The sequence below is a fragment of the Perna viridis genome, chromosome 1, assembly GCF_037379345.1.
Source record: "Perna viridis isolate PV_CMFRI_1.1 ecotype Kerala chromosome 1, ASM3737934v1, whole genome shotgun sequence".
NCBI classification, from domain to species: Eukaryota; Metazoa; Mollusca; class Bivalvia; order Mytilida; family Mytilidae; genus Perna; species Perna viridis.
Window position 1 is genome coordinate 63,286,909 of NC_142445.1, and position 26,675 is coordinate 63,313,583.

General features: G+C 31.9%; 1 protein-coding gene across 3 annotated transcripts in view; it reads left to right on the forward strand.

Moving 5' to 3' along the window:
• The window catches only part of LOC148629797 (transient receptor potential cation channel subfamily V member 5-like), a 57,213-nt gene extending 42,467 nt beyond the window's left edge, over nucleotides 1-14,746 (forward strand). For 2 of the 3 annotated variants that reach the window (XM_088557240.1, XM_088557251.1), the window contains exons 13-17: nucleotides 412-518; nucleotides 2,133-2,156; nucleotides 3,350-3,511; nucleotides 7,022-7,234; nucleotides 8,009-14,746. In XM_088557240.1, the coding sequence (XP_088413366.1) occupies nucleotides 412-518; nucleotides 2,133-2,156; nucleotides 3,350-3,511; nucleotides 7,022-7,234; nucleotides 8,009-8,848 (1,346 nt within the window). In that variant the 3' untranslated portion in view covers nucleotides 8,849-14,746. The remainder of the gene's footprint in view (nucleotides 1-411; nucleotides 519-2,132; nucleotides 2,157-3,349; nucleotides 3,512-7,021; nucleotides 7,235-8,008) is intronic. The other variant, XM_088557261.1, reaches the window with a different exon arrangement.
• Nucleotides 14,747-26,675: the final 11,929 nt, after the last annotated feature.

Here is a 26,675-nt window from a genome sequence, read left to right on the forward strand (position 1 = left end):
AAAGGTCATAATCAAAATGAATTTTCCTCAGATTCTTTAAAATGCTGAATCTAACAAAATATATAGATTCATAAGTTTTTGTTATTATAGATGAATTTCCAAATTTTTAATTTTTCTGTGTAAAACAACAATGCTTTGTCATATATTAATCCCAAATCAACTATGTGTCTATATTTTCCCCACTTGTTCATGTTTTGTTCATTGTAATGGTATCAAGCTGCACCCTGCAAAGTATTTCATTTACAGCAGGTATTAAAGAGGAATAAAGTATTGATTTAAATTAGTTTAAAAAATGCTTTTCTAAATATTAACAATAGGTGATATTACAACCAGTTTCTATTTAAACAGCAACAGGCCGATATAGAGCAAAGCATCTATCTACCTTTCTCACTGTTGTATTTCTCTTTTCAGCATTTTACTTCCTGTTTCAAGGATCAACAGACAACCAATCACAAGGATTCCGTTCCATAGGAGATACAATCATGACACTGTTTCAGATGACTCTTGGAGAATTTAAGGTACATTGTACACAACACATCATAACATACCATCAGTACACCTCCCTTCCCAGAATCCTTCACTTAAAACTTAATGATGTATTCAGCAAAATTACAGCAGGGAATTATGCATTTATACCAATCTTACTACTTATACCTTCATATTGGAAATATCAGTAGTACTAATACTGTCATGGTTATTAATATTATGTGTAAAACTTGTAAAAGTAAGTAAAGAGTGTAAAACAGTAATGAAGGGTCATCCTTAAGGCATGAAAGCTATCTATGCATGGAAGATTCCTTACAGAAAAAACTTTTTGCAAAATTTGTGTCCAATGTTCATTAAAAAATAGAAAATTTTATAAGAGTGTAGTTAAATGATATGAATTACTGGTATATACAGGTTTTGAAGTTTAAAGATTTCTTTTTTATTTAAATGTAGCTCATCAAATTATTTTTTTCTCTTTTAAGTTGTGTTAGTTGTTGCAAAAAAAATCAAAGTTAATATTTCATCAAATAAGTTTTTTCTCTTTTAGTAAAGTCACTTATGAAGTAGCAGTCTTAGTAATATTCAGACAGGGGTGATACATATGTATATGTATGTCAAAACCAAGTTCACCTTAATTTTAAATCCAAAAACAGACCACATGACCTGTTAGTTATTCAGTTAATGCTTTTTTAGACAAAAACTATAAATAGATTGGATATGAAAAACTATAAATAGACTGGATATGAAAAACTATATAGATTGGATTGGGTATGAAGAACTATATAGATTGGATATGAAATTGCCGGTTTACAAGAAAGATCATTCATGATTTTGTTGATTATAGATTGAAATGAATGTAAAGTTTTCATCAAAATACACTATAGTTATATAATGAAATATGGCATATATATAGATCAAAAAGACGGTGGGATGTTGTACACCATGAATCACCTCTACCATAGGTGGTGTCTGATTGGTGGGATGTTCTACGCCATGAATCACCTCTACCATAGGTGGTGTCTGATTGGTGGGATGTTCTACACCATGAATCACCATAGGTGGTGTCTGAATTTTATATGGATTGATACTTTAGTATTCCAAAGTAGTGTAGAAATGTTTTAGTACATACTACATTGGGTACTTCCTGTGAACATAGGGACACATATTATGTCTGACACGCTTTATCTGGATAATACATTCTGCATGTGATTCTTGATATCAATTGTCTGTATATGTATGTCCTGTAAGATTGAGCTTATTACTTCTACAAAATATCAATACATTTTTCTTCTTTTTAACAATCATTCTTCATGTGGATTTTTCCATATCTGACATACTTGTAGTCAAAGATATTACAGGAATATAGAATATAAAAAAGCATCAAGAATCCAAATAAAATAAATTCTTCTGTCAAAGATATTTAAGCTTTTAAGAAAACTATAACATGAAAAGTTTAGCAGATTCCTGAATACTTTCCAATAAGTTCTTCAACATGTTTTACAACATTGTGTCTTCCAAGTGATGTCTTTGCATGATCCCATGTATTTGTCTAACACAGTCAAACTTCCCCTGTACATGATATATATATATATATGTATATATGTGTGTGTTATCATTCCAATGTTCTTTCCACATGCATGCAATAGTTAAGCAGGAGAAACACTTCACAGGTACCTTCATCAATTAATTGTAGCTTTCTAGCATTTGTATGTGTTGTAATGTGTTGATGCATGTAGAATGTTATCTTTATGACTATACGTGTTCTATGTAGTTATACCATGTTTTATTTCCCTTTGTTGGTAAGTATTGATGTTAATGAAATTTTTAAATTTTTTTAAATTTATTAGTACTAGATGATGATATTTTGATATACAATGTATGTAGTGAGTGAAGATTTAAAGCTTTCAGTGTCACATTTTTAAAGTTACTAGTACATGTTTTTATACATTATGAAATTTTAAAGTTATTGATGTTTGTATATTCTTGGGGTTCTTTGGTAGACAAAGGTTTGTCAAATTAACCTGATTTATAGTCAGAAGACCATGACTTGAAGAAGGATCAGGCTTTTCTTAATCTGAGAACAAAGAGTAGACCAAGAAAACATACAGCACCACAACACAAATTAACAACAAGAATGAGCAAGCCAGACACCAATAAAAACTGGTTGTTTGGACAGGTGCACTGGTAGGATAAGCAACCTCTGCATTGATGCACTGTTGTAAAAAAACAGATTTCTTACAAGGAATCATAGCCCTTTAAATGTGATATGTAAAGGACAGGCATTATTATAAGGGTTTTTGGTTGCTGTTCCGATAGCAACTTAGTGTTTTGCGGGACTTACCCATTTTTTACTATACTTGATGTAAAGTTTATCAATGAAATGGAAATCATAAAATTTTGTTGTTTTACCGTCTTATCATTTAATCCCTTGTTCATTGTTAGAGTGTTGCTATTCAGTATTGATTCTTACTTCTATGTATGTGTAATGTTGTGACTAGAGTCTTTATCACATTTTTGTAGATTCTGATATACTGATTCAGTTGTATATTTGACTATTGATTTATTTGATAATCATAAAAAACATATTATAAATAAATTATATCTTTTGTAATTAAAGTGATCGATAGTCTTTTTGCACTGTTTATCAATGAATAAGCAGTTTGTTTTGGTTTCATATAGTACTTTATTGTTATTTATTCTACTACAGTCAAAACACAATAAATATTTATAAGCAATGTTCAATTTTTACAATTCTGTTTAATCTTTTGAAAAGTTTGTTAACCATAGACATTAAAGAAGACATTTCCAATTTTAAAACATTTGGTGCTCTAGTCTATTCTATAATTATTTCTTATAATTTCAGTACCAAGACTTCAATTATACTCGGTACCCAGAGGTGACAAAGATTGTATTTGCTATATTCATGATATTGGTACCAATCCTGCTACTGAACATGTTGATAGCCATGATGGGTAATACATACACACAGATTATCAGCAAGTCAGAGAAGGAATGGAGAAAACAGGTATGGTTATAGGCAACAAGTAGAGATATTTTACAAGTTTTGTTTTTATAAATATTTTAAGAGATAGAAAAAGTTTGAATTGTTGTCAATGAATAAAGTTTACTAAGGACACCGCAACTTCATCAGTAAAAAAAAAGAATAGATACTGTGAATAATGGTTTTAACCAAAATCCAAAATATAAAATACTTTATTGAAAACATATCTATAAGTAAGCTCTGAAAGAGTAATAAAATCCATGGTAACTGACTGAGTTATACCAAAAGGTATCATAACAGACACATTAATGACCATCATCTGACAGAACATTTTTTAGAATATTCAGTGTGACCTTCTCACTTTCCTGTTTTGTTGTTGTTAGAATTTGACCAAAGATAAGTTACATACTCAATATCTGTTAATTTCTTTTTATGAGAAATTATTTTCTTTGATTTATAGCTTAATTTTTGTCTGGCACATTTGAAATTTCTCCTGTGCAGATTATATAATGGTCAAAACAAAAGTTCAAACACCAGTGAAAAAAAATTGAAAAAGTTCCTTTTTAGTTAAGAAAAATCTACTTGAAAAAGAGTCTCATAAGAAGTTTAAGAGAAGAATGTAAAGAGAAATTTTCTTCTTTTTTTTATTAAGTTAGAGCATTTAATTCCATATGCTTTGTTTTTTACAGTCCATTGATTCAACTAATATTGAATAACTTTAATTAAGGGAAGTAACTCTTGCAGGAATGAGGCAAAGATGGCTTAGACACATATTTCTTACTCCTACCATTTTAACAATTACAATCAGCAATTATACTGTCAGGACTACTAGTACATTGTATTCACAAAAAAAAGAACTAATATTTATTTATATATTGGCATGTAACAGTTTATAAATTATTGATTACTGACAGTGAGAATCAATTTACCTGTATCTGTCAGGACCATTAATCTCTAAGGCTTAATGACTGCTGTCAAAATATTGTCAATTTTTAAAACAGATTTTTGAAACCTGTTTTAAAAAAAGGAAGTATTATGGAATTAGGAATCATTTGTTGATTTTTCTAAAAGGTGAAAATTCTGCAGGAACATGGCAATTTTGTGGCATCATAAATGATCATTAATTATATACTTTCAACTTTTTGTTTACTTTGGAATGCATGAAATAGGGGAGATAATAAATTCAGCACCATTTGTCATTTTTTTTCACTTCAGCCATGTAGGCTTTTCAGCAACAAGAAACTTATAAATTCAGTGACATTTACCTGAGATTTTTATTGGAGAAAATACAATTGTACATGTAACACCCCTTCCAAGCCCCGTGCAGGTCCGGATGTCAAAAGAATAAACCTGCAGCAGCGCTAAGCTTGTCGTAAAAGGCGACTAAAAAGTGCTCAGAAACCTAGCCACAGAGCAACTGGGATGTGTGCCCCAGATGGTGGAATGGGGTACCCCTGGTGTGTTACATGCTGGGGTTGTCAGGCTATAGTACGGAAAATCTGACCACAAACCATAGTGGTGCACTGTGTTGGGAAAGATGCCACATTCCTCGCACGTGAAAGAACCCTGCTGTGGTATTCCATAGGAGTAGGAACCTTTGCGCTCCGCCACAGGAGGCTAAATTCCCCGACCTTACCTATCCCTCCCTTTTATCTTGTGGCAATTAAAATTTGTCGACCCTATTATCCTTGTGTCCCATCCCTTTCTTTTCATTTCATCATCATCATCATTTCATGTTCATTGCCTGAATATAGCTGAAATATTGCTGCTCGGGCATTAAACCCCAACAATCAATCAATCAATCCTTCCAATAACCAGTGCCCCTGCACACCATGGGGAGGTGGAAGTAGGATTTCAGCAGGATAGTTATCTCCATTAATATGTTCTTTAGTTCTTTATTGTTAACTAAAACACGATAAGTCACACTTAAATCAAGCACTATAAAATCTGAAAGTTCTTTTTTAGTATAATGTGATATTGCCTTTGTGTAGTTATGAACTATGTAGTCTGCAAACTTACCTACAGGGTAAATTAAATCTTTTATTCAGGATATGTACAATTATTGTGTATTAAAACTATATTTATATCTATTGATTTACTTATCTATTTCATAATTTTGATTTTAATTAATTCATTTTTTATTTTCATCAATCAACACCAGAATTTTTTTTTTCAGTTTTATCAATTATTTCATTGATAATGGATGTTGCTGAATTTGTTTGCAATATTTACTAATACATTGGATAGATGTCACTGAAATGATATACATGTACTTAATTACTCAAAAAAGGTCATTGAAGTGATAGTCACTGAATCAATAATGTTGCTGAATATATATATATATATGTGCTCTCTGCCAAATGTCATGTAATCAATCAATCTGTTTTACATTCTGTGTATTCCCATTTTATGATTAACATTTTATCATCTTAGGCATAATAAAAGTGTTCTTACTTCAATAGTTACTTCTCTGTTCTTTTTAAGTCACAAATATTGTTAGCGACTTCTTGCACTCGTAATTTCAGTACTTTATTTTCACATATGATTTGCATAATTATATATTAATACTCCACATTATGCTGCAGATCTGTGCCATGTTTATCACCATAGCGTTATAGTTTTAGCTTCATACGAGATTAAAATGTACCTCTTTAATATCATACACATGTGCTTTACGTGTGTCTCTTGCTTGTATGAGAATGGGAAGTTTACATTATAAGATCAGTTAGTATAGAATATTACACAGTTTCTGATTCAGGCACAGGGACTTGTTACCAGATTATATAGGTCATATACATATTCATTGCCAGCTGTTTTATCTGGTTCCTAATCTGGGTACCTGGTCGATATCATAAGTGACCTAAAGATCGCTACAACGTACCTCTTTTAAAAAATATCATACACATATCTGTATGAGAAATGAAATGATCGGTTAGCACTGAATTTATATATTACAAAATTTCTGATTCAAACACAGGGCTCGTTACAATTGACTATATATAGGTCATTTATATTATCAGGACCCTGATATCTATATATAGCCATTGCCAGTTGTCTAATCTGGTTCGGGGTAATTAGAAACATTCGATTCATCATGGTTACGAAAGTGTACACAATTATGTCAAGGAAACCAAGATTTTAGCAGAAGTCACCTGATTTTAGAGCATATCGTATTCGTGCCATTTCAGATGTTGAAAGTAAGCCAAAATCAGTGACAGAGAATATTTTACGATTAGTGACTTTTAAAGCTTCAGTCTATGTTTTATATTGATATTATTCAAACACCAGTTTTCTTCATGGAGAGAAAAAAAAAAATATAAGCACTATTTTTGAAAAAAGATATTTATTTATCAAATTACAAACATATGTTGGCAGGCACGTAGCTGCCGTTAGGCAAAAAAGCTTTTTCCTGCACTTAATTTTGCCGTAATTTTGCCTACACTTCAATTTGGCTTCGGCTACACACCTGGTTAGTATCATACTTTGTATTTCAGAAAAAAATTTTTTTTTTTACTGATTTCCTTTAATTTACAGTGGGCAAAAATTGTAGTCGTCTTGGAGAGGTCTTTCACGAAGAAACAGTTACAGAAATTCCAAGAGGAGTACTCAATCAAGTTAACTAATACTGAGGATTGTGATTTAGGGGAGGGTAAAGGGGTTGTAACAGAAACTAGAGGCCTGATGGTCATCAAAACATCTAATAAGACTAAGGCGAGTCAGAGGAAGGGAGCCATCAGTGCATGGAAGGTTTGTAACTTACATCAGTTAAAAAAATTAACTATTTTACTTTCTGTAAAATTAATTCACTTCAGAGTCCTGTCAAGGCAAATTGCATACATTAGACTATTGTGTTGTTGGCCACTTAGGCTTGCATGCTGTCAGACTATTGTGTTATTGGCCACTTAAACTTGAATGCTGTCAGACTATTGTGTTATTGGCCACTTTGGCTTGGATTTCGTCAGACTATTGTGTTATTGGCCACTTAAACTTGGATGCTGTCAGACTATTGTGTTTTATTCAGGTTATTGCAGATTTTATTCACCTGTCCAAAGATTGGTACATCTTTAAGAAACATGCTTTGGTGAATTATAATCATTTTCTTGCACTGTGATTGGTTAATTAAAAAAATCAACTTTTCTTTGTATTCTGATTTTTTACTTAGGAATTAAGGGACTGTAATAATGAAACATTGTCAATTACAATGTGACATTATACATACTGATATCATTGATGGACAGTGTTAGTTTTGAATGTCTTGGTGGTATATCACTAGCTTCATGTCTTCCCATTCAGGCTCCATTATTTTCTTTCTCTTTCTACTTTAAAATTGTTGATACTCAGTATGTAACAAAGCAAAAACTTGATTAAACAACAATGAAAGATCCTCATTTAAAAAAATGTGTTTTATGAATATAATGTAAATCATTATGTGCACTTTAAACTTCAAAAATAGTTTAGCTGAATTAAACAGGACAAAACTTTCTGAATATATCTCACCAAGATATGTATATTTTTTTGTAGAGAGTTGGAAAGGAAGTTGTCAGACAGATGAAAGGACAACGAGCAAAAGGCGTTATTGGTCCAATTATCTTACGCCGTGCTCCACGGAGGGGCAGGTCAAAGGATGATGGTGATTCTAGTGATGATGACAATGACAAATCATTTGCAGCAGCAATACAGCAACTTGCCTGGACTAAAGATATTGACTTGACAAAAGGCAAGGCACTTGTGTCAGATGCAAATGTTATTGAGAAAAATCAGTCATTAAATGACACAGAAAATAATAATAAGAGCAATGGCACTGCCATACCTAATGGTAAACCTAGAGCTTTTCACAAGTTTGTCAAAAAACCACCAGGTACTCCTAAAGCTAGCCCAAAAACTTCCTTGAGATCATTAACAATTAATAAAATCTCTCCTTTGTATGAAGAGAGAACAGAAGGTTCAAGTAGTGAGGCAGACAATAAAAGAACTTCTGATAAAGAGACAGATCAAAGTATTGATTTAACAAAAAGTACTGCAAGAGAGGATAAAATTATTTTAGTGAAAAGTGATAGTGACAAGGAATTAACTGGGGAGGATAAACAAGGTAGTGCAAGTGATCATTCAGATTCGTTTGATCTGGGAAGGAGACCAAAAAAATCATGGATAGTGCCAAAATCAGAGGAAGATATTCCAGAAGTTGACTTAAAAGGAAAAGATAAAAGGACTTCATCTCCTGGAAAATCACCAAGACGAAAAAAACATCATAAACATAGATCTCCAAGTAAAAAGAAAGAGACAAAAGAACCACCACGGACATCTTCCACAGCATCATTGTTACATTTATCTGAATATTCTGGCAAGGAAAGCGAGGGTTGATTGTCATGTGATATTTGTTTTATTATTTCTGTTAAAATTAAGTTACTTGTTATAGATCAATTTATTTTGTAAATTATTGATTCTAATCATTTTTATACATAGATTCCCAGTGATCATCTATTTTTTTTTTATTATTATTTTACTGTGACAATGTTTAATTGTGTATTGTAAATGACGACCACTCTAATTGTGTATATAAGTAACTAGGATTAACCACTGTCAAATTTAATTCATGACTGGTCATTAATTGTTCCTATTTCCAAGAGGAAATGACAGTATTTTTTTTCAAGAAATAGACATTCCAATTTTATGTATTTTAAAATTTATATTTAGTTATTTAAAATAGACGTATTTTTTTATAGTTTAAAGGGTAATTTTAACTTTTTTAACATAATCTTTTATACATTCATCTTTTTATATCTACATGCATTTCTGTCGCCTTATTTATGTTACAATCTTTTATGTTAAACATTGTCATGACACTGAACCATGGAATCCATGACCGTCTACATTATATATTGACATTTCATAATTTTAGTTTCTTTTTTTGATACCATCTTATGTTTGTAGTTTGAGAAATATCCACTTGCCAACTTGCCTGATAATGCTGATATGTAGAAAAACAATTAAGTTGGAAATAAAAAGTATATTATTGAAGCAATACGTATTAAGGCAAAATTTTTAAGGAGAATATTCTTTGTTTGCAGTAGTTTGCCTTACACCTCCTCCCTCCCCCTTACCACACAAACACACACACACACACACACAAATAACAGCTATTTGTTAGAGTGATATGGTTAAAGGGTAACTTAACTAGAGGGTATGATTTCAATGTATTGCTCAAATTTGTCACAAGAAATTTAATTTTTTTATATAAACACATAGAATATTCATCAATTCAAGTTAAAAGTAATCATTCATCTTTGATAAAAGAATTATAACCACAATAACATCAAGTTTTCTAACTACATGTACTTGTAAATTGATAATTTACCAATTTTTTATGTCAACAGATGTAAAATTGATAATTTACTAATTTTTATGTCAACAGATGAACTCTAAAGAATTATACATGTCATTTCAGTGTAATGGAAATATTTTCACATAAATATATATCAATAATTCACTGCTGTCAATGTTTTAATTAAAATTTGAAAATCTGTGGAACTTTAAGTTTCAGTCTTTATAAATAACAGGATGAAGGTGATATAAAATTAACACTAAAGTCACTTTTTTTTCATGTTCAGAAATCAATTTCAGACTACATGTCTTAGTCTGTCATTCAATCGCTGCATTTTTTAGATAAAAATTACATAGGGCTATAAATAAATTAGCACTTTGCGAGAGTTATCTTTCTTGGTATATTGATTTGGTTGACCTGAGAAGGAGATGCATATCTGGCTTTCCTCAAAATACAGAAAACACTATAGTTACATAAAAAGATGGCATATGTAGACCTAAAAGCTTCTTTGATCAGATTTTTTATGAACTTAATATCATCACCTCCTTTTGGCAAGGTCTGAATTTTATATGGACTGGTATTTTAAAAAATTGGAAGAATTTATTCTTAAACTATTTCCTTCATTTCACTGTGTTGTGACCTGTATATTTATAAAAATTCATCAGTACTTTGCTTCCAATACTTTTATCTGTGGTTCCACAACCTGCCCTAGGATATTCATGACCTTAGTGTTGATAATGTCAACATTTTGGTATTTGTCATCCTTCAAATCTGACTACAAATCATTTCTTTATTTTTAAAATTTTATTTGTCTTTAATCTTGAAACAAAAAAAATCTCATGACTATTATGTTTATGCAATTTGTTTTTATGTTTTATTTTCTAATAAGTTGATTAAAAAATTGTGATAACAGCTATTAAAATGAATTATGTGTAATCCACATGTACAATCAAAGTGTTTCATACATGTTGTGTATTTAGTTCAGTGGTTTTGATGTCTTGTGCAATATTGACTCGTTATTATTTGTACATTGTAACACACTAGTCTGTCTGTGCCAAGAAGTAGCAGTATAATATTGCAATATCAAGGTTTCATTATCTTCTCCCATTGTTCATATTATAGCGTAAGAAAATCTGTCAATATGTTGTATTAGTAGGAAAATATGTTCGAAAGTCAACTGTAAAAAATTAATTATTGTCTTTCTACTAATATAAGAGTAAAAAAGGGGGGGGTTATACATCATCTTATTGAGAATTGTGTGACTGCATGATCGACTGTATGACCTCCATCTTCAAAAATATTACTCAGAAATAAATGCTATTAATGTTAGTTTAAAAATTTATGTTCAAAATGTGGATGATTATAGAATTTCTTTTTTAAAGATTTTTAAGATTGGAATATTTTATTTTGTGAACACAGTTACAATATTTCAGAATGAATACTATCCAAATTATTTTAAAATATATAGAATATTCAAGTAGGCTGCATTTTCGCAAAATTTGGATGAGATTGTTCTTATCAAATACATACCCAATTGAAAAACAATGTTGCCGTACAAAATGAATTTTTGGTAACACTGAGGGACCTCTATGTATGAACTACAATGGAATTAGCGAACAGCCTGCTAATTTGAACTTGAATAACTAACCCCCTACCTTTAGATAATTCTGTAGATAAAATTGTCTTGTCTATAAATATTGTACTGATGCATATTATTTCTGTCTTGGCAATTTGTTTCCATAGAAAATGTAACAACATGCTTTCATTCATTTTATCATACCCACTTCACATACAGGAATCTTTCTAAATACAAATTACGAATAATCAATTCTTAGTCATTTGTAAGCAATTGTATTTAACACATTGGCATTCGTAAATAATGTTAAACAGCTCATAGATATTTGTAGACATTTGTAGACATTCTCATAAGGAGATGAAATTTTTTTGACACATCAAAAATTTTTTCACAAATGTCCAAGAATCTTTATTGAATATTTTATTCTGAAAGAGCTTGCAAACCACTCATAACAATTTGTAAGGCGTTGTAAACCGATCATAAGAACTCCTAAATCATTTGAACTGTTTGGTTTGCTATTTTATTATTGTTTTATGATTCATTTATGATTGTGTCAGCAGTTTACAATAGTTTTTTGATGGATTAATGGATAAACATGAATTCAAGCAAGCATTTTGTGAATATATACAAATACTTCGTTCAGTATGATGAGGGTTGGGTGTTGTGCCATTGGGCGAAGAAGTTGATGGAATTTTTTGTATAATATTGACTTACTTCTACTGTAAAACATGTCTAATGTTCAACTGAAGAATGCATGAGACTGTATGTCTTGAATTTATATGATAAAATGAACCCCATTGAAAATTCATTATAGTTCGTATAACACTCGTAACTAAACAGTAAAAACTAGTTAAGTTATTATAAACCATGTGTTAACTATCCTTGGATGAAATTCATTACTCTTAATGCACTAGCAATTATTCTAATCAAAATCGTATACATTGTAAACTGCTTGTATTTAACTATAACGAATTGTAAACTGAACTATAATCAGAAATTCATCACATATCATAGTGAATCGTGAAGTGATCATTCATACTCGTAACCAGTCGTAAAGCACTCGCAAATCACTCGTAAAAGTGGCTTCATTCCTAAGAATACGTTTTAGTTTCATGTATGTTGTGAATTTTGGAAATTCCCAAGGATTCACAAGAAAGATTCGTGTATGTGAAGTGGGTTTAGAAAGATGATCTCACTCGTCTGTAGTAGTTTTATTTATTAATTTGTATGTTTATGAAAATGTATAGATAATTGTTTGTTTCTTTGTTAAGTTTTCCAGAAACCAACTGTGATATGAATGCTTTTTTTATGTTATTTGTAGATATATCAAAGTGCTGAAATGACTGAAAAATCCACTTGAACAAAGTCACAAACATTGCAATATTAAAAATTACAAAATAATATATTAAAAAAAGAATAATGTCCATTAATTTTTTTCTAAACATATGTTATAATTTAATAAGTTAAATGATTTGGATGTTTTTTGTTTTTTTTTGTTTTTTTTTTTAAATTGTACAGGATTATTTAAGTAATTTTCCCTTGAATGGGTGAACTTTAAGGTCAAAATTTGTTCAATATATTTGAATCTTAAACTGTGCATATGTAGCATTCTATGTTAGACCAGAAGGACCATTAACTGTTTTTTGCATTGAAAATTGTTCAGACTTTTTTTAAGTGGATTTTCCTTCCTTTTTCTAAACACTGCTGAAATAACTATATACTGCTGATCTGTATCACTGGTCAGTTTATAACAGATGCAACTGTTGTTTTTAAGGGCATTTAATCTAATGACTGACATTTAATTCCATGTATGTTCATTTATTATACACTGAAGTAAAAACTTTTTTTAAATGTTTTAATCATTTTCAGAGTACTTTTATTGTAAAAATTCATTTGATTCTAGATTTTAGACTATGCCAATTTTTTTTTCATTTTATTGACAATTCTATGGCTGTTGATGGTCAAGTTTTCCGTTAAATAATCCTATACATTAATGGTTTGGTCTTGCAATTTACAGAATCTTTTTTTTTATTTACAAAACAACATAAGTAATGTGTTTGAGATAAATCAAAATTTTGTTTGATTTTATGCAACTGTGATAATCCTTGGAAAAATGTCGATTTTCTTTTCAATTTGTACAACAGTGATAATACCTTTAGACTTAGACTAATTTTATATTGGTTATTACAGTTCTAATTATTGCACTTTCAATTAAATGTCCAAGCCTTACTTAACAGCTTTTGATTAACTTATTTTAAAACTTGCATTTAAGCAATACAAAAGAGGAGATTTTTAACTTAATTTTTGTCAAATACATGTACCTCACAGTAGAAAATGTTCATGCAATACTGTAACTATTTTTGCTATCAGTAAATTGTACAATCTCTATTAATCCAATCACTTTTTGAGTTATGGCTTACAATAAGGTAATGTCATTTTATTTAATTCAGTATATATGTAATTACAAATGCAAGATATGTTCTGGCATGTCATATTCAATTAATAACATTTCAAAATTACAAATTAAAATGTAAAGAATAGCATTTAAAGTCTAAAAAATAACAAACATAAAAAATAAGCACTGTAACATACATGTGCATAAACACACCTTAACATACATGTGCAATTACATACACACACTTTAATATACATTTGCACCATCACATTTCTCCTGTATAAATGTAAGCCAAAAAATGTTTTCATTAAATGCTTATTCTTTCAAAGCTTGGACAAGTTCCTACATAATGTAAAAATCTAAGGCTTAGACCATCTCCTTCATGAGGTGAAAATCTAAGGCTTAGACCATCTCCTTCATGAGGTGAAAATCTAAGGCTTAGACCATCTCCTTCATGAGGTATATGTCTAAGACTTAGACCATTTCCTGCATGAGGTACAAATCTATAATCCGTCCTCTGATACAATTGATAACCTAGAACATGTATTGTTAGATTGTTATTGATATGTCATGTGTACTCCATTATTTCATAATGTTAAATGTGGTCCCCAAATCATACTTTCAATGCAATTTATGTTTTTTTTTTCTTTCTCTTCATTTGTATTCTTTGATTCATATTTGACAAAAACAACATTTACAGCAGTCTTAGATTTCTTTCATTTTTGGGAGGATAAAAGAGGGGAATTGGGAAATTTTTAAAAAAATATGAGTTGTAGGTGAAATAGTAATGACTAATGTCCAATTGTTCAACAATTCATGTATTTCTAATTAACAGTAGGTATGATTTGGTGACCACCAATCCCTGAATCTTCCAGTCTTAGTTAAGTCCCAAACTATTGTCGAGAAAAGACAAGTATCATGTACATATTGTCAATAAATAAACTAATAAAACTCAAGTGAAAATAATGAGTTTTTTTTTCTCCTTCCTTTGTAGCATTTTTCTTACAGATATATTAAGTATATATACGTCTTTGTTAACTATGCATATAAAGTCAGAAAAACTTCCAATGATTTAAGCAATTTATCATTATGGATGTTGACTCCCTGTTGTTTTTTATACTCCCATCTAGACAGATGGGATGTTTATGGTATACCAGTGTCTGTCTGTCTGTCTATTGTTCACACTTCGTACAATTACTCAAAAATGCTGCTCCTAGGTTTTGTGAAACTTTGTTTAACTGTTTCTTCCTGTTAATGTTAGGTCCCTTTTTACTTTTATGAATATCATATTTTTCATTTTTGATTTATGGGACTTGATTTCGAGCAAAAATGGGGTGATTTTTTTGTTTTTGGACTGAAACTCAAATACCTTTGCAGCAATGTCAAGCAAACTTTGGTGAATTGTTAATTTTGATGGATGAAAGCTTCTTTTCATTTGTTGTTAATTTCCAATTTTACGTTTTAAGATTTAAGAGACTTTGTTCATAAACAAGAGGATCCCAGAAGCCTGAATCGCTCACCTGGTTAAAGTTTGTCTTTCAAGAGCAAGAAATTTAACAAGGAGTTGTCCAACAATTTTGACTCAAGAAGACTTTGGTAAAACTTATCATAAGGATCATTTCAGCTATTGAAAGTTTCTTTCTATCTATTATAATTTTCAAGATACTGGCTGAAAACTGGAAAAAAGACTTTTGAAGGCCTTATAATAAGGATCATTTCAGCAATGGAAGAGTTTTGCTAAATTTAACGGTTTTGGAGATATATGAAAAAAACTACTGTCTTACCACTATGTTCTATTTTTAGTAACAGCGGCCATTTTTTTTCGACGGATCAAAAACCCCCACATCAGTTCTATGCAGGATACCCCAAGAAACATTCATACCAAGTTTGGTTCCAATTGGTCAAGTAGTGCCAGAGGAGAAGATTTTTGAAAGAAATAACATAAAAAAATAGCAAAAAAAAAACGTCGATAAAGGGTAATAACTCCATCATGGCTTAACAGATTAAAATCAAAATTTGACCACATATAGATCTCATCATGCTGAACACTTTTATCCATGACAGAATTTAGCTGAACCTAGCAGTTTTGGAGATGTATGCGAAAAACATCTGTCTGGCCCCTATGTTCTATTTTCAGTAACAGCGGCCATATTCCTCGACCGATCAAAAATCCCCACAACAGTTCTATGCAGGATACCCCAAAGAACATTCATACCAAGTTTGGTTTCAATTGGTCAAGTAGTGTCAGAGAAGATTTTTGAAAGAAATAACATTAAAAATAGCAAAAAAACGTCGATAAAAGGCAATAACTCCAACATGGTTTAACAGATTAAAACGAAAATTTGACCACAGAAAGATCTCATGCTGAACACTTTTAACTATAACAGAATTTAGCTAAACCTAACAGTTTTGGAGATATATGCGAAAAACATCTGTCTGATCCCCATGTTCTATTTTTAGTAACAGCGGCCATGTTTTTCGACGGATTAAATATCCCCACATCAGTTCTATGCAGGATACCCCAAGAAACATTCATACCAATTTTGGTTCCGATTAGTCAAGAAGTGTCGGAGAAGGGTTTTGAAAAATTGTTAACGACGACGGCGGCGGACGCCATGTGATGGCAATAACTCACATGGCCTTTGGCTAGGTGAGCTTAAAAGGGAGGATTTAACAGTTTTCCAACTATAACTCAATTGTGGTTGCCCCCATTTTCATGAAACTTTGGAAAACAGTTCGGCACTATTGATGTTAGCTCCCTCTTAAATTGTTATGAATATATGATTTTTCGAATTCAAGTTTTTAGTCTTTATTCAAAAAAAGGGATATTTCCCATAATTGCACAACTTCAAGGAAATTTGCATGAAACTTTGTTGAATCGTTTTTTCGTTTTTTTTTTTTTTTCGTTTTTTTTCTTTTTTTTACGATAGTTTTGTAAAATCCCTTTTCACTTGGTTAAAATAACACTTTTTGTATGGTTCTTGTACTTACTCTGTTACATGTAACCTAATCATTCTCTCGTTCGGGAACTTTTTAAGGCAGATCAAGCCTGAGCATATTTTTTTTACAAAACCATATTCAAACAGTAAAAGGAAAAAAAAGTATTTATCCCGTGACTTTTTTCCTGTCATTTATTTTCCTATATTCATAGAAAGAGTAATCAAGGGAACCAAGGTTATAGCGGCAATCAAAAGAATGCATTCCAGGGACAAAGACCAGACATGGAAAACAGACACACACAACAAAGAACATAAAGGAACCAAAATCATACATACAAAGTAACAAAAGTAAATGAGCAACTCGGACTCCACTATAAACTAGGAGCATGGACCAGGTGCACCGGTAATATGTGGTTGAATCTTTCAATTGCACAAAGTGCTAAAAATGTGATGTCTAGACTTTATCTTGAAATTATTTTATAGGAAGTTTTGTAATAAAACTACATAAAGTAAATTTATAAACACTTATTAAAAATGGCTTTTTCAAGTGGGAGAGAATCGGTGGGAAATATATAGTTGAAAGAAAACTAATTGGATTTTTGTTTTTGAGTGCGGACCATAGAAATAGCCAAGAATACCCCAAAATACTCCAAAATTTTGCCGAATATTTGATCTTTGTTTGAACTTCAGTATTGCGTTTATTCTACCTTTAGAAGGGTTTAATCATGGTTTGCCCACATTTAATTACACTAATTATCAATTACTTAAATGAACATGTGATTGTATAGTCTGTTCCAAATATAGGTGTCATATTTGTGTTTCTGTGTATATAGAAGCTTTTGTTTTCACTGTGTAGTTTCTTTTCAATATATAAATTAAAAAAAAACATGAATAATATATCTTTATATACTTTATTATTACTTCACTGAAGCCAATTACAATTAATTTGAACAATAAATATAATAATAATGAAAAGTAATTTACTATTTCACGAGACAATCATAGCACATATAAATTATTTTGTCTTATTTCAACACAATTTAAGGCACATAATGTTGAAAACAAAATATATATAGAAATCTGTGATTAAAAGTGGGCAAACCAGGATGACACCTTTCGAATGTCTTGGCTGTGAGTAAATCAACAATTCTTACAAAAACTGCCACAAATCATTGTGTCAACAAATGTTTTCCAACAATTACATGTAGTTATCAATAGAATATAATTATATATAAAAATAAAATCAATCTGCGAAATAACCGCCGTAATTATAGCCACACGCCCGGATTCGCCTAACCGAACATGGTAGACGGGCCATGTCAACGAAGTTCTCATAGAAATATGGTTTATAAGTCTCGTTCTAGTTTCAGTTTCCCTTTCGGATTTTCCGATGTAAAACGTATTGAAATCCAAAAACCGATCTGTATTGTTTACCTTCGGGAAATCGAAACGCTGCATCACAATGCAAAATCTTCTACTTTATGCTTTCCTTAACATTTTTATCATGTACAACTAGATATTTGTCATTTTTTTATCAGTATTTTTACAAAACAAATTTTGCTTTTAATATTGAACCAAATGATATGTTAATGACGAATCTTCATGCATTTGAATGGTAGACGAGGACCCATTCTCATGAAACCACGGAGTCACGTGACGAGACTTTCATACCATTATTGTAACATCCACTGTTTACGGCATACATTTTATGTCCGATTAGATACTCTGTTAAAATAATGTTGCCTTATTCTTCAGAACTGCAGTCAGTTTGGGTTCCTTTCCTTACTACTCATGATTCGTGCAATACGGGTTTAATGACTAACGATATCGAGTGGACCTCTGCTCGAATCTTATGTATACATATCAAGTTGACCATGGGTAGGTATTAGTTTTAAATTGTACATGTACTTGTATATATTTATGGAAGGTGGTATCCGCCATAAATATGTTCACGCGTTTCTTTTAACTTTTTTACTTGCTCATTTGTTCTCTGTATTTTCTCTCTATGTTAATCCAAGATTGTTTGAAAGTCAATTCGTGAAATGCATTTTTTAGCGCTGTAACTTGCAGTTTGTACGTATCTTTCTTTGCTTAATGTCGTTTCTTTTTCTGTAACATCTTTCTTTTACATCTCTACAATTATTAAATTGTAAAATACTTCTTCTAACCCTGAAAGTCATAGTTTTTCAATATCTTTCTTTGTTGAAAGTCTTAAATCAGTGATTTATACAGGTCATATATAAATTAAAACACGTTTCATTTAAAACCGCACGATCGACACAGTTACAAAGAACGCACTAACATTGGACGAATAAACATGTTACTCATGAGTGATTTTCACCGGAAGATCGAGGGGTAAGTATAAAAACAGGACGGGCATTTTCCGATACATTTTTGGCTATAACTTTTGTTTTATTTAATGGCATTCAAAAATTTGAAATGATTTCTAAAGAAGAATAAAAGTGCTTTTTGGTATTTTAAATTAATTTAGAGTTAAATCCAAAATCTTGACAGGACGAACTTTTTTCGGGGTGAAACATCTTAATTTATCGACATAATTAGTCCTATAACATTAATATACAGATATGCATTCCTTTCTGTTATTGAGCTAATTTGTGTTACCAGTTAATCAAAGTGACATCATATTATAAAAGATTAACCGGACATAAACAGTGTCTGTTAATTGTTTGATGTATTTGTTACTTGGGGTATCCCATACAATATGACTGTTGGTACTTTTAATCCGTGAAAAAAAAAACATGGCCGCCGTTACTAAAAATAGAACATAGGAGTCAGAAGGCAGTTTTTGAAAATAACTTAAAATTTGTAGGAGTTATATTGTTCAGCAACATAAGACCGAAATTTTCGAAATGATCCGTTAGTCCGAATTTCCTCTGACCCTGCACCCCTCCTCTTTTTATTTGGATATTGATATGTCGGGTTGGGGTCAGAACGATGTGCCATACAAAAAGTTGGAGATTTAGCGGTACCGCGGAGTACCGCCCTTCAAAGGCTTGTAACGACTTTCAAGTTGAAATTGTGCATGTCACACCTACCTAGTTCGATTCCGGAATCATTTTCCTGTATGCTGATACCAAATTTGCTACAAAAATTACATTTATAATTGAAGTTTCGATAATTTTCCACGGGAGACCCTGTTTTGTTGACATTTTGAACCGTAATAGAGAGTAGGCGGAGCTTGTTACTTTTGGAACGGAAGTGTAGCGGACACGTAATTTTTCAGCGGAATTTTGAAATATTCTGTTAGATTCCGGTTTTAAAAATCGTTTCTGCTCCGTTCCGTTCCAAAGGTAACAAGCTCCGCCTACTCTTATTACGGTTCAAAATGTCATATATTTTTCTTCGTGCTGAATACGAAGACCCAAGTAAAACCACTTATGCAGAATTTAACCATGTTTGTAATCGCATATAAACCACAATCAACTGAAATATATAGAAATTTCGAAGAATTGAGTTATAAAGAAAAGTATACAGGAGATCTTTACATGTTACATGTTTCCAATACATGTACCTTCAATGAACGATTCTATAGGTTGAATCATGACTTCATTTATTTTTCTGAGTCTTAATGGTACCTTATGAGAAGGATTAGTATATTTTTTTACCGTTGTACGTAATTCCATTGTTGACATATTAGTCATGGTAAGATCTTTGGATCTCTAAGGGTTCTATTTTTGTCGTCTTTGACGTTGGTCCTTTATTGGTAATCTGGAGTTGTATCCTGGTACTGAATCTGACAGTAAGATTCATCATGGTACACAACACCATCTATGTAAAGACTTTCTTTAACTATTGTGACACGATGTCCCTGATCCCTCTTTTCTTTCGTTATCAGGAATACACTGCGTTCTATTATTTCTGGGAACTATCGTTTTATTTTGAGAAGGGGCCTCCTTTAAACGAAAAGTATTTGATATGACAGCTACCAAATCACGACGAAAGAGAAAGCGAGCCAATATAGGGCGGCCTAAGTGTAGTTCCTGTCTTATGATTTTCTGTATTTTCATCAACATTTTTAGTAAGCTCAGTGAAGATTGTACTTTATAGACCTTCATTTTTGATCTAAAGGTGATCTTTTAATTATTCACCTCGTTCTTTCAAATCACACAAAGCGACGTCTATTTTTTCTTTGTTTTTGCACTGATAAGAGGTTAGAGGTCAGCCCGAACAATCAAGTCCTTCTCCGTATCTGTTTCACTCCTACCCTCGATTACGTTATAAAAGTAAAAACTGGATTATTCGGTTTACTTACAAACCAGGTGAATCAGCATATCAGAATTTAAACAGCGCATGTCATTTATTCTATGCGTTTAACCGAATTAACAAGCTGTTCACTGTCGATATATTCAAGTTGCCTACAAACGCTTTATTCTTAAAAAGTTGCTAACAGACTTGACAAATCTATAGACTCTGAATTAGCGACTGCTATATCAATTCTGATCTTCGATCTAAATTGATAAAAACACTCGTTAGAGAAGTTCTTTGTCTTTTCACTCATTCCGCTGCGCTTCACTCGTGAAAAGTTTTGATGATTGTATGTTTATTGGCATTTAAAAATAACATACTAGGATATATTAGAAATACCTATAAAGGGGACCTTGCTATCTGTATTTGAATCTTAAAGGGGTATGCCAATAGAACTATTTTCCTGCAGTAGTGTAAGAGATAATCGCAGATAATAACAGGCTTTACACATCTCTAGGCTCTGAAATAGCGACTGCTATATTTATTGCACTTCGATCTAAATTAATAATCAAAGTACTGAAGTACTGAGTCAACGAAGCCTTCATAGTTTGCTATGTTTCTTACTGCACAATCACATTTCTAATCATAAAAAAGGATTGTAATATTTTAAACTAGGGAAAGTAATATTTTCACCATTTTTTTTTTTAGAATTTTTTTTTGCAAAGACCTGTTATTAGCTGAGCAGCCATGGCTTCCTTAGTTGAGAAGACGAATGGGGAAAAATGGCTCACAACCTTTTCGTACTTTTCACACACACAGATTTGACGATACACATTTAAAAATATACATGTTAATTCACTTTAGACTTTAGTTTAACCACTGCTGAATCCTGTGTTCCTGTGTCAAAGCATGTAAATTTGCCATTTTTGCTGTCTTATTACTTTCAAAATGAATTATGACCATACAATCAGACCAAAGCATCAACATAGTAGTTCACCCAAAACCAAGGTTCTTTCACCTCTACTAAATAGAGTTACTAACAGAGTCATAAAATGGAGCAATCCTGAGAGACGCAAAAAGGGTATTCAAGACTGATAGAAACAATCTGTATTTTCATGTTATTCAAACAACTTGTATCTTTCAGTACTAATGGACCTCATATATTTGTTTAATAGCTTAATTAGATAACAAGCAAGTCCCATCCCTATTAAATGCAATGCTGTCAAAATATTCTATATAAACAGAAACTGAAAACTTTTGGTAAATAACGTTTTTACCATTTATTCTAAACTTTGACAAAAAACAAGTACGTTACACAGTTTTCAACATGTGTTGTTAATTGTAAATATGTGTATATGTATTAAGATGACAATAATATGAATACATCAATTGAAACTAGGTTTTTGTACTGTTTACAAGTAACACGTTGTAAACAAGTCTTGTCTTTCAAAAAAAGACAGCCAACGCAGTAAAAATTTGTTCTTTTTACTTATAATTTTCTACATTTCATTCTGGAAACAACTGCGTCGGCAAAAAAAAACTGTTACAAGTATTTGTTGGTACATACAATGAATGTATAGCATGCAATACCTATACTTTAGCTGTTGTTGCATAATTATAAACTGATTCAAAAGTTAAAATCTTCTTAAGTTTGTAACATGAATATAATCACACATTACACAGTAAAAAAAGGTAAATTATCTGGACGACTATGATGAGCTCATGATAGATTCATACCTATTTATCATAAACTAACAGAGTACAAAGAACATTTTATAAATATTGTACATCAATGATATAAAAAAAAATTAAACAGGATTAATACAGAAGATTTGACATGATGCTCGTCTGTTGAGATGTATGCGGGTGACGCGAAAGTACTGTACTAACGGATTGACTGGCAGAAACAATAGGTATTCATTTTCCCTTCAATATTGAAATATATATAACTTTGTCTCTCAAATACTATTTTGAGCTGTTTTAAGTCTACATCTAAAAATTGTCGGGCAAATTAAAGCATATATTTAGATTTGACATGATGCTCAACTGGAGAAATCCAAGATGGGTACTAGCGGGGGCTACAGGTACAGGATAAATATCCATTCTTTCCCTCGAGATGATCAAAACTTATTCGCAAATAGTATTTGTAATGAAAGAATTGTGTCTACATTAGGGAGTGTTTTCGTGCAGTAATCAAATAATTCCCGGTTTTGGTGTCCCTCCAGCTTCAGAAACTTTTCTTCTAAGATCACTGAGATATTCATACGCATGAGATGGCCGGTGACTGTAACAATTTTTCACCACGTAATCAAGAGTCCGAAGAAACAAGTCATTAAATAGTGTGTAAATATTACACGGATTTCTAAATAAAATGGAAGATGCGAAATTTTCCATGCATGCTGTTTGATTAACTATCAATTTCATGGTTATTTTTACTCCTTTCCATTTCACGTTTTACTCTTTTCCATTCACAATGGTATTGATCGCGGATGCATGTGAGTGCTACCGCAAATTATGATATTTAGCAAGATTTTCATCTGATGCCTAGGTCAGTTTCAGCCACTGTCGTGGCTTCATTGACAAAAACACTCGTAAGAGAAATTCTTGGTCTTTAACCTCATCCCGCTGCGCTTCACTCATGAAAAGTTTTGATAACTGTTTGTTTATAGGCATTTAAAAACAACACACTAGGATATATTAGAAATACCTATAAAGAGGACCTTATTATTCGTATATGAATCGTAACGGGGTATGCCAATAGAACTATTTTCCTGCAGTAGTGTGAGAGATAATATCATATGGTAACAAGCTTTACAAACCTATAGAATCTGAAGTGGCCTCTGCTATATCATTTCTGATTTTCGATCTAAATTGATAAAAACACTTGTTCGAGAAATATGGTCTTTACGCTCATTTCGCTGTGCTTCACTTGTGAAAAAAAAAACTCGTAAAAGACAAAACCTATTACTAATAGTATAGTCTGAAGGCGGACATAGCGTGTGATTACGTCATTATGTAAATTATATTTAAAAAAAAAGGATGAATTGTACATGTATTGTAAATGAGATATAGTGTATCCATTTTTTTTTCACGTTAACATACTTATAGGCGAGCACCATTTTGAACAAAGGGCCTAAGGTTTTCTGTACAGAAACGTAGAAAAGGAAACATTTACCTGAATTCCTTTCGAATATATAAGGAAAAGTTAAACTTTGTTCGAATGCATTTTAACATCGCATACAAAGGCTCCAGTCACACTTTGCATTGGCATTACTTTGCAACTGCAGCACATCGTAGGTCATAAGTTCTAATTGAGACCTAATACTTTCATAGATTGTATGCTTCATATTAGATTGTAGCTGACAACCTTAGCATGTTTGTACTTGATATATTCCCTCTGTTTTCTGCCAATTTCATGTCAAAGTTGACATGAATGCTGAAACAGTTGACAGAACGGATCCTTTCCACTTAATAGTAAGTACAGCATTTCATGTTTGTGAGGAAGTAAGATGCAATAAAAATTAAATACTTGGCAACGCAATCAGAGAATCATCATTTGTCGATTAAAACCCCAGCCAATAGACGAACAAGTTTAATTGCTTAGTACTGATGCAACCAAAGCAAAGAACTGATCCTGTCCAGAACGACTATGTTTTGTTCTAAGCTATTGGAATGTTTACTTTCCATTACGAAACCTCTGATTACTGGGTACATTTTAAAAAAAAAATACCACGGACTATTGTTTAGCAACTATGTAAAATTACCTACGAATAACAGACAGCTAACTGTTTTGTGGACTATGTGTTCAAAATCTGTATAACTCATCATGTTGTAAGCTGTAAACCAATGAAGAGGTGTGCTCATATATGCCAGCAGACGTGTCGACCATTTTATGTGAATACTAGTGCGTCTGCTTTTCAGTTACACATTCTGCGGCTTGGTGGCTTTTTTATTCTACCATGTTTTATTTCATCATTAGGAAAGACGTGGGGAATGGGAGTCTTTGATATATGTTAGTAGATTCAAATTTATAGGCAGCCACTCCTGTTCAGCTCTTGTTTGGGGGTTGAATTAGGTAACAACAAGAATGTCTTGAAATACCTGAAAGTGTTTTGAAATGCCGCATACCACGTTTGACAGTTTGTATAAGCACTCTCACACTGGGCAATCATTAAAAATCAAAATCATCAAAAACCTATAACAGCAACTTCCGGTAAAGAATGAAGATTTCTAAGAATGAGCATTCATTCTTTGCCTCTAATTTCTTGAAGCATTAATTTTTTTTGCTAATTAATATCCGAGTGAAGAGTAAAAAAGATATATGGTCTACATTTGTATTTATTATTCTCGATGTTGCCTTACTTTTGTGTTTCCGACAAAATATGCACCCCCTCCCCGGTGGACCCCTGTCGTCTTGCACGACATGCTTTAATCTGCCTACTGAGGTTGCCAGTGGTTGCTCGGCCTTTTTTTCTTGCGTTGGTTTAGCTTCCGACAAAGAAATTCGTAGTTGTAGTTTTGTCGAACTAGAAGAGGGCCATCTTAAGCACGCTCACAATACCCAGTGCACTATATTTTACACAATTTAGAAAAATTCAATCCTGTATGTACATAAATAAAGTATTGCCCATTGACCGATGAGTGAGAAAAATGTCGAAGTTATTAGTGCTAGTAATCATTCACTAAAGTTTGGAGTAAATCGGTACAAAAGGGAGGCGTTACCTAGGCCACAAGACGTTATGACGGACGCACGGGCAGACGAGCGGACGCCGGTACGGACGTATGGACTGACACTTGAACGGGTCAAAAACATCAAAGCTCTGCAACATTGCGTTGGATATAATAAACAGGTTTTTTTTTTCAATTGTAAACTTAACGCTTAAGGGCATAATCTAGGATTCAGTGAATAGGAGAAGTGACTTCTGCCTTCCAGGAGTGATAGGGAGAAGTGAGTCTTGAATGGGGAGAAATCATATTTCATCGCTAGAATAATTTATCGCATTGTTATGAAGTTGTATCTCAAGGACATGTATTCTAATAACTAATAAACAAATAAGATATGTTTAATACTCTAATATGGAACGTCTAAATTGTCTGATGAGATACACAATTGTTTACGCGTTGTCAATTTTATATTACTTGTTGTGGTTTTATAATTACATGTGGTCATTTTGTATTTACGTTATGTAGGAACATCTTTACATTATGTCGTTTTGTCTTTACGTTCTGCCATTTCGTCTTTACGTTCTGTCGTTTTATGATTATGTTATGTCAACATTTATCCTGCAATGAGGTTATTTGTTAAACGAATAATTGTATACGGTTATTTTTTTGCTGTATTCGTACATTAGCAGGTTATCGACTTTCGGGCTCCTCCCACTCACGTGATCGGAGGAACTACTTTTTTTCTGGTATACATAAATTAATCATGGCCGCCACCATAGATACGATATAAACAAATTGCGATTGCTTATCCGGTTAATCCTTTTTTTCTCTGTTTTGTTTCGTTTTCACTTTTTTACCTGAATGAAATAAAAGATTTTATGTAAACCAAATAATGAATGTGTTTGTATTTTTTTCACCGTCATATATATGGCAAATCCCAAATCTCGTTCAGATTTGATTCATTATCAGTTTGCAGACGACTTCCCCTGCCATTTCAGTCATGTCAGACTCGGAGCCAGAGTGTCCGTCACAATTTAACATAAACTGGTCCCCACTTAAAGAAATTGAAAGAGTAATCAAGGGAA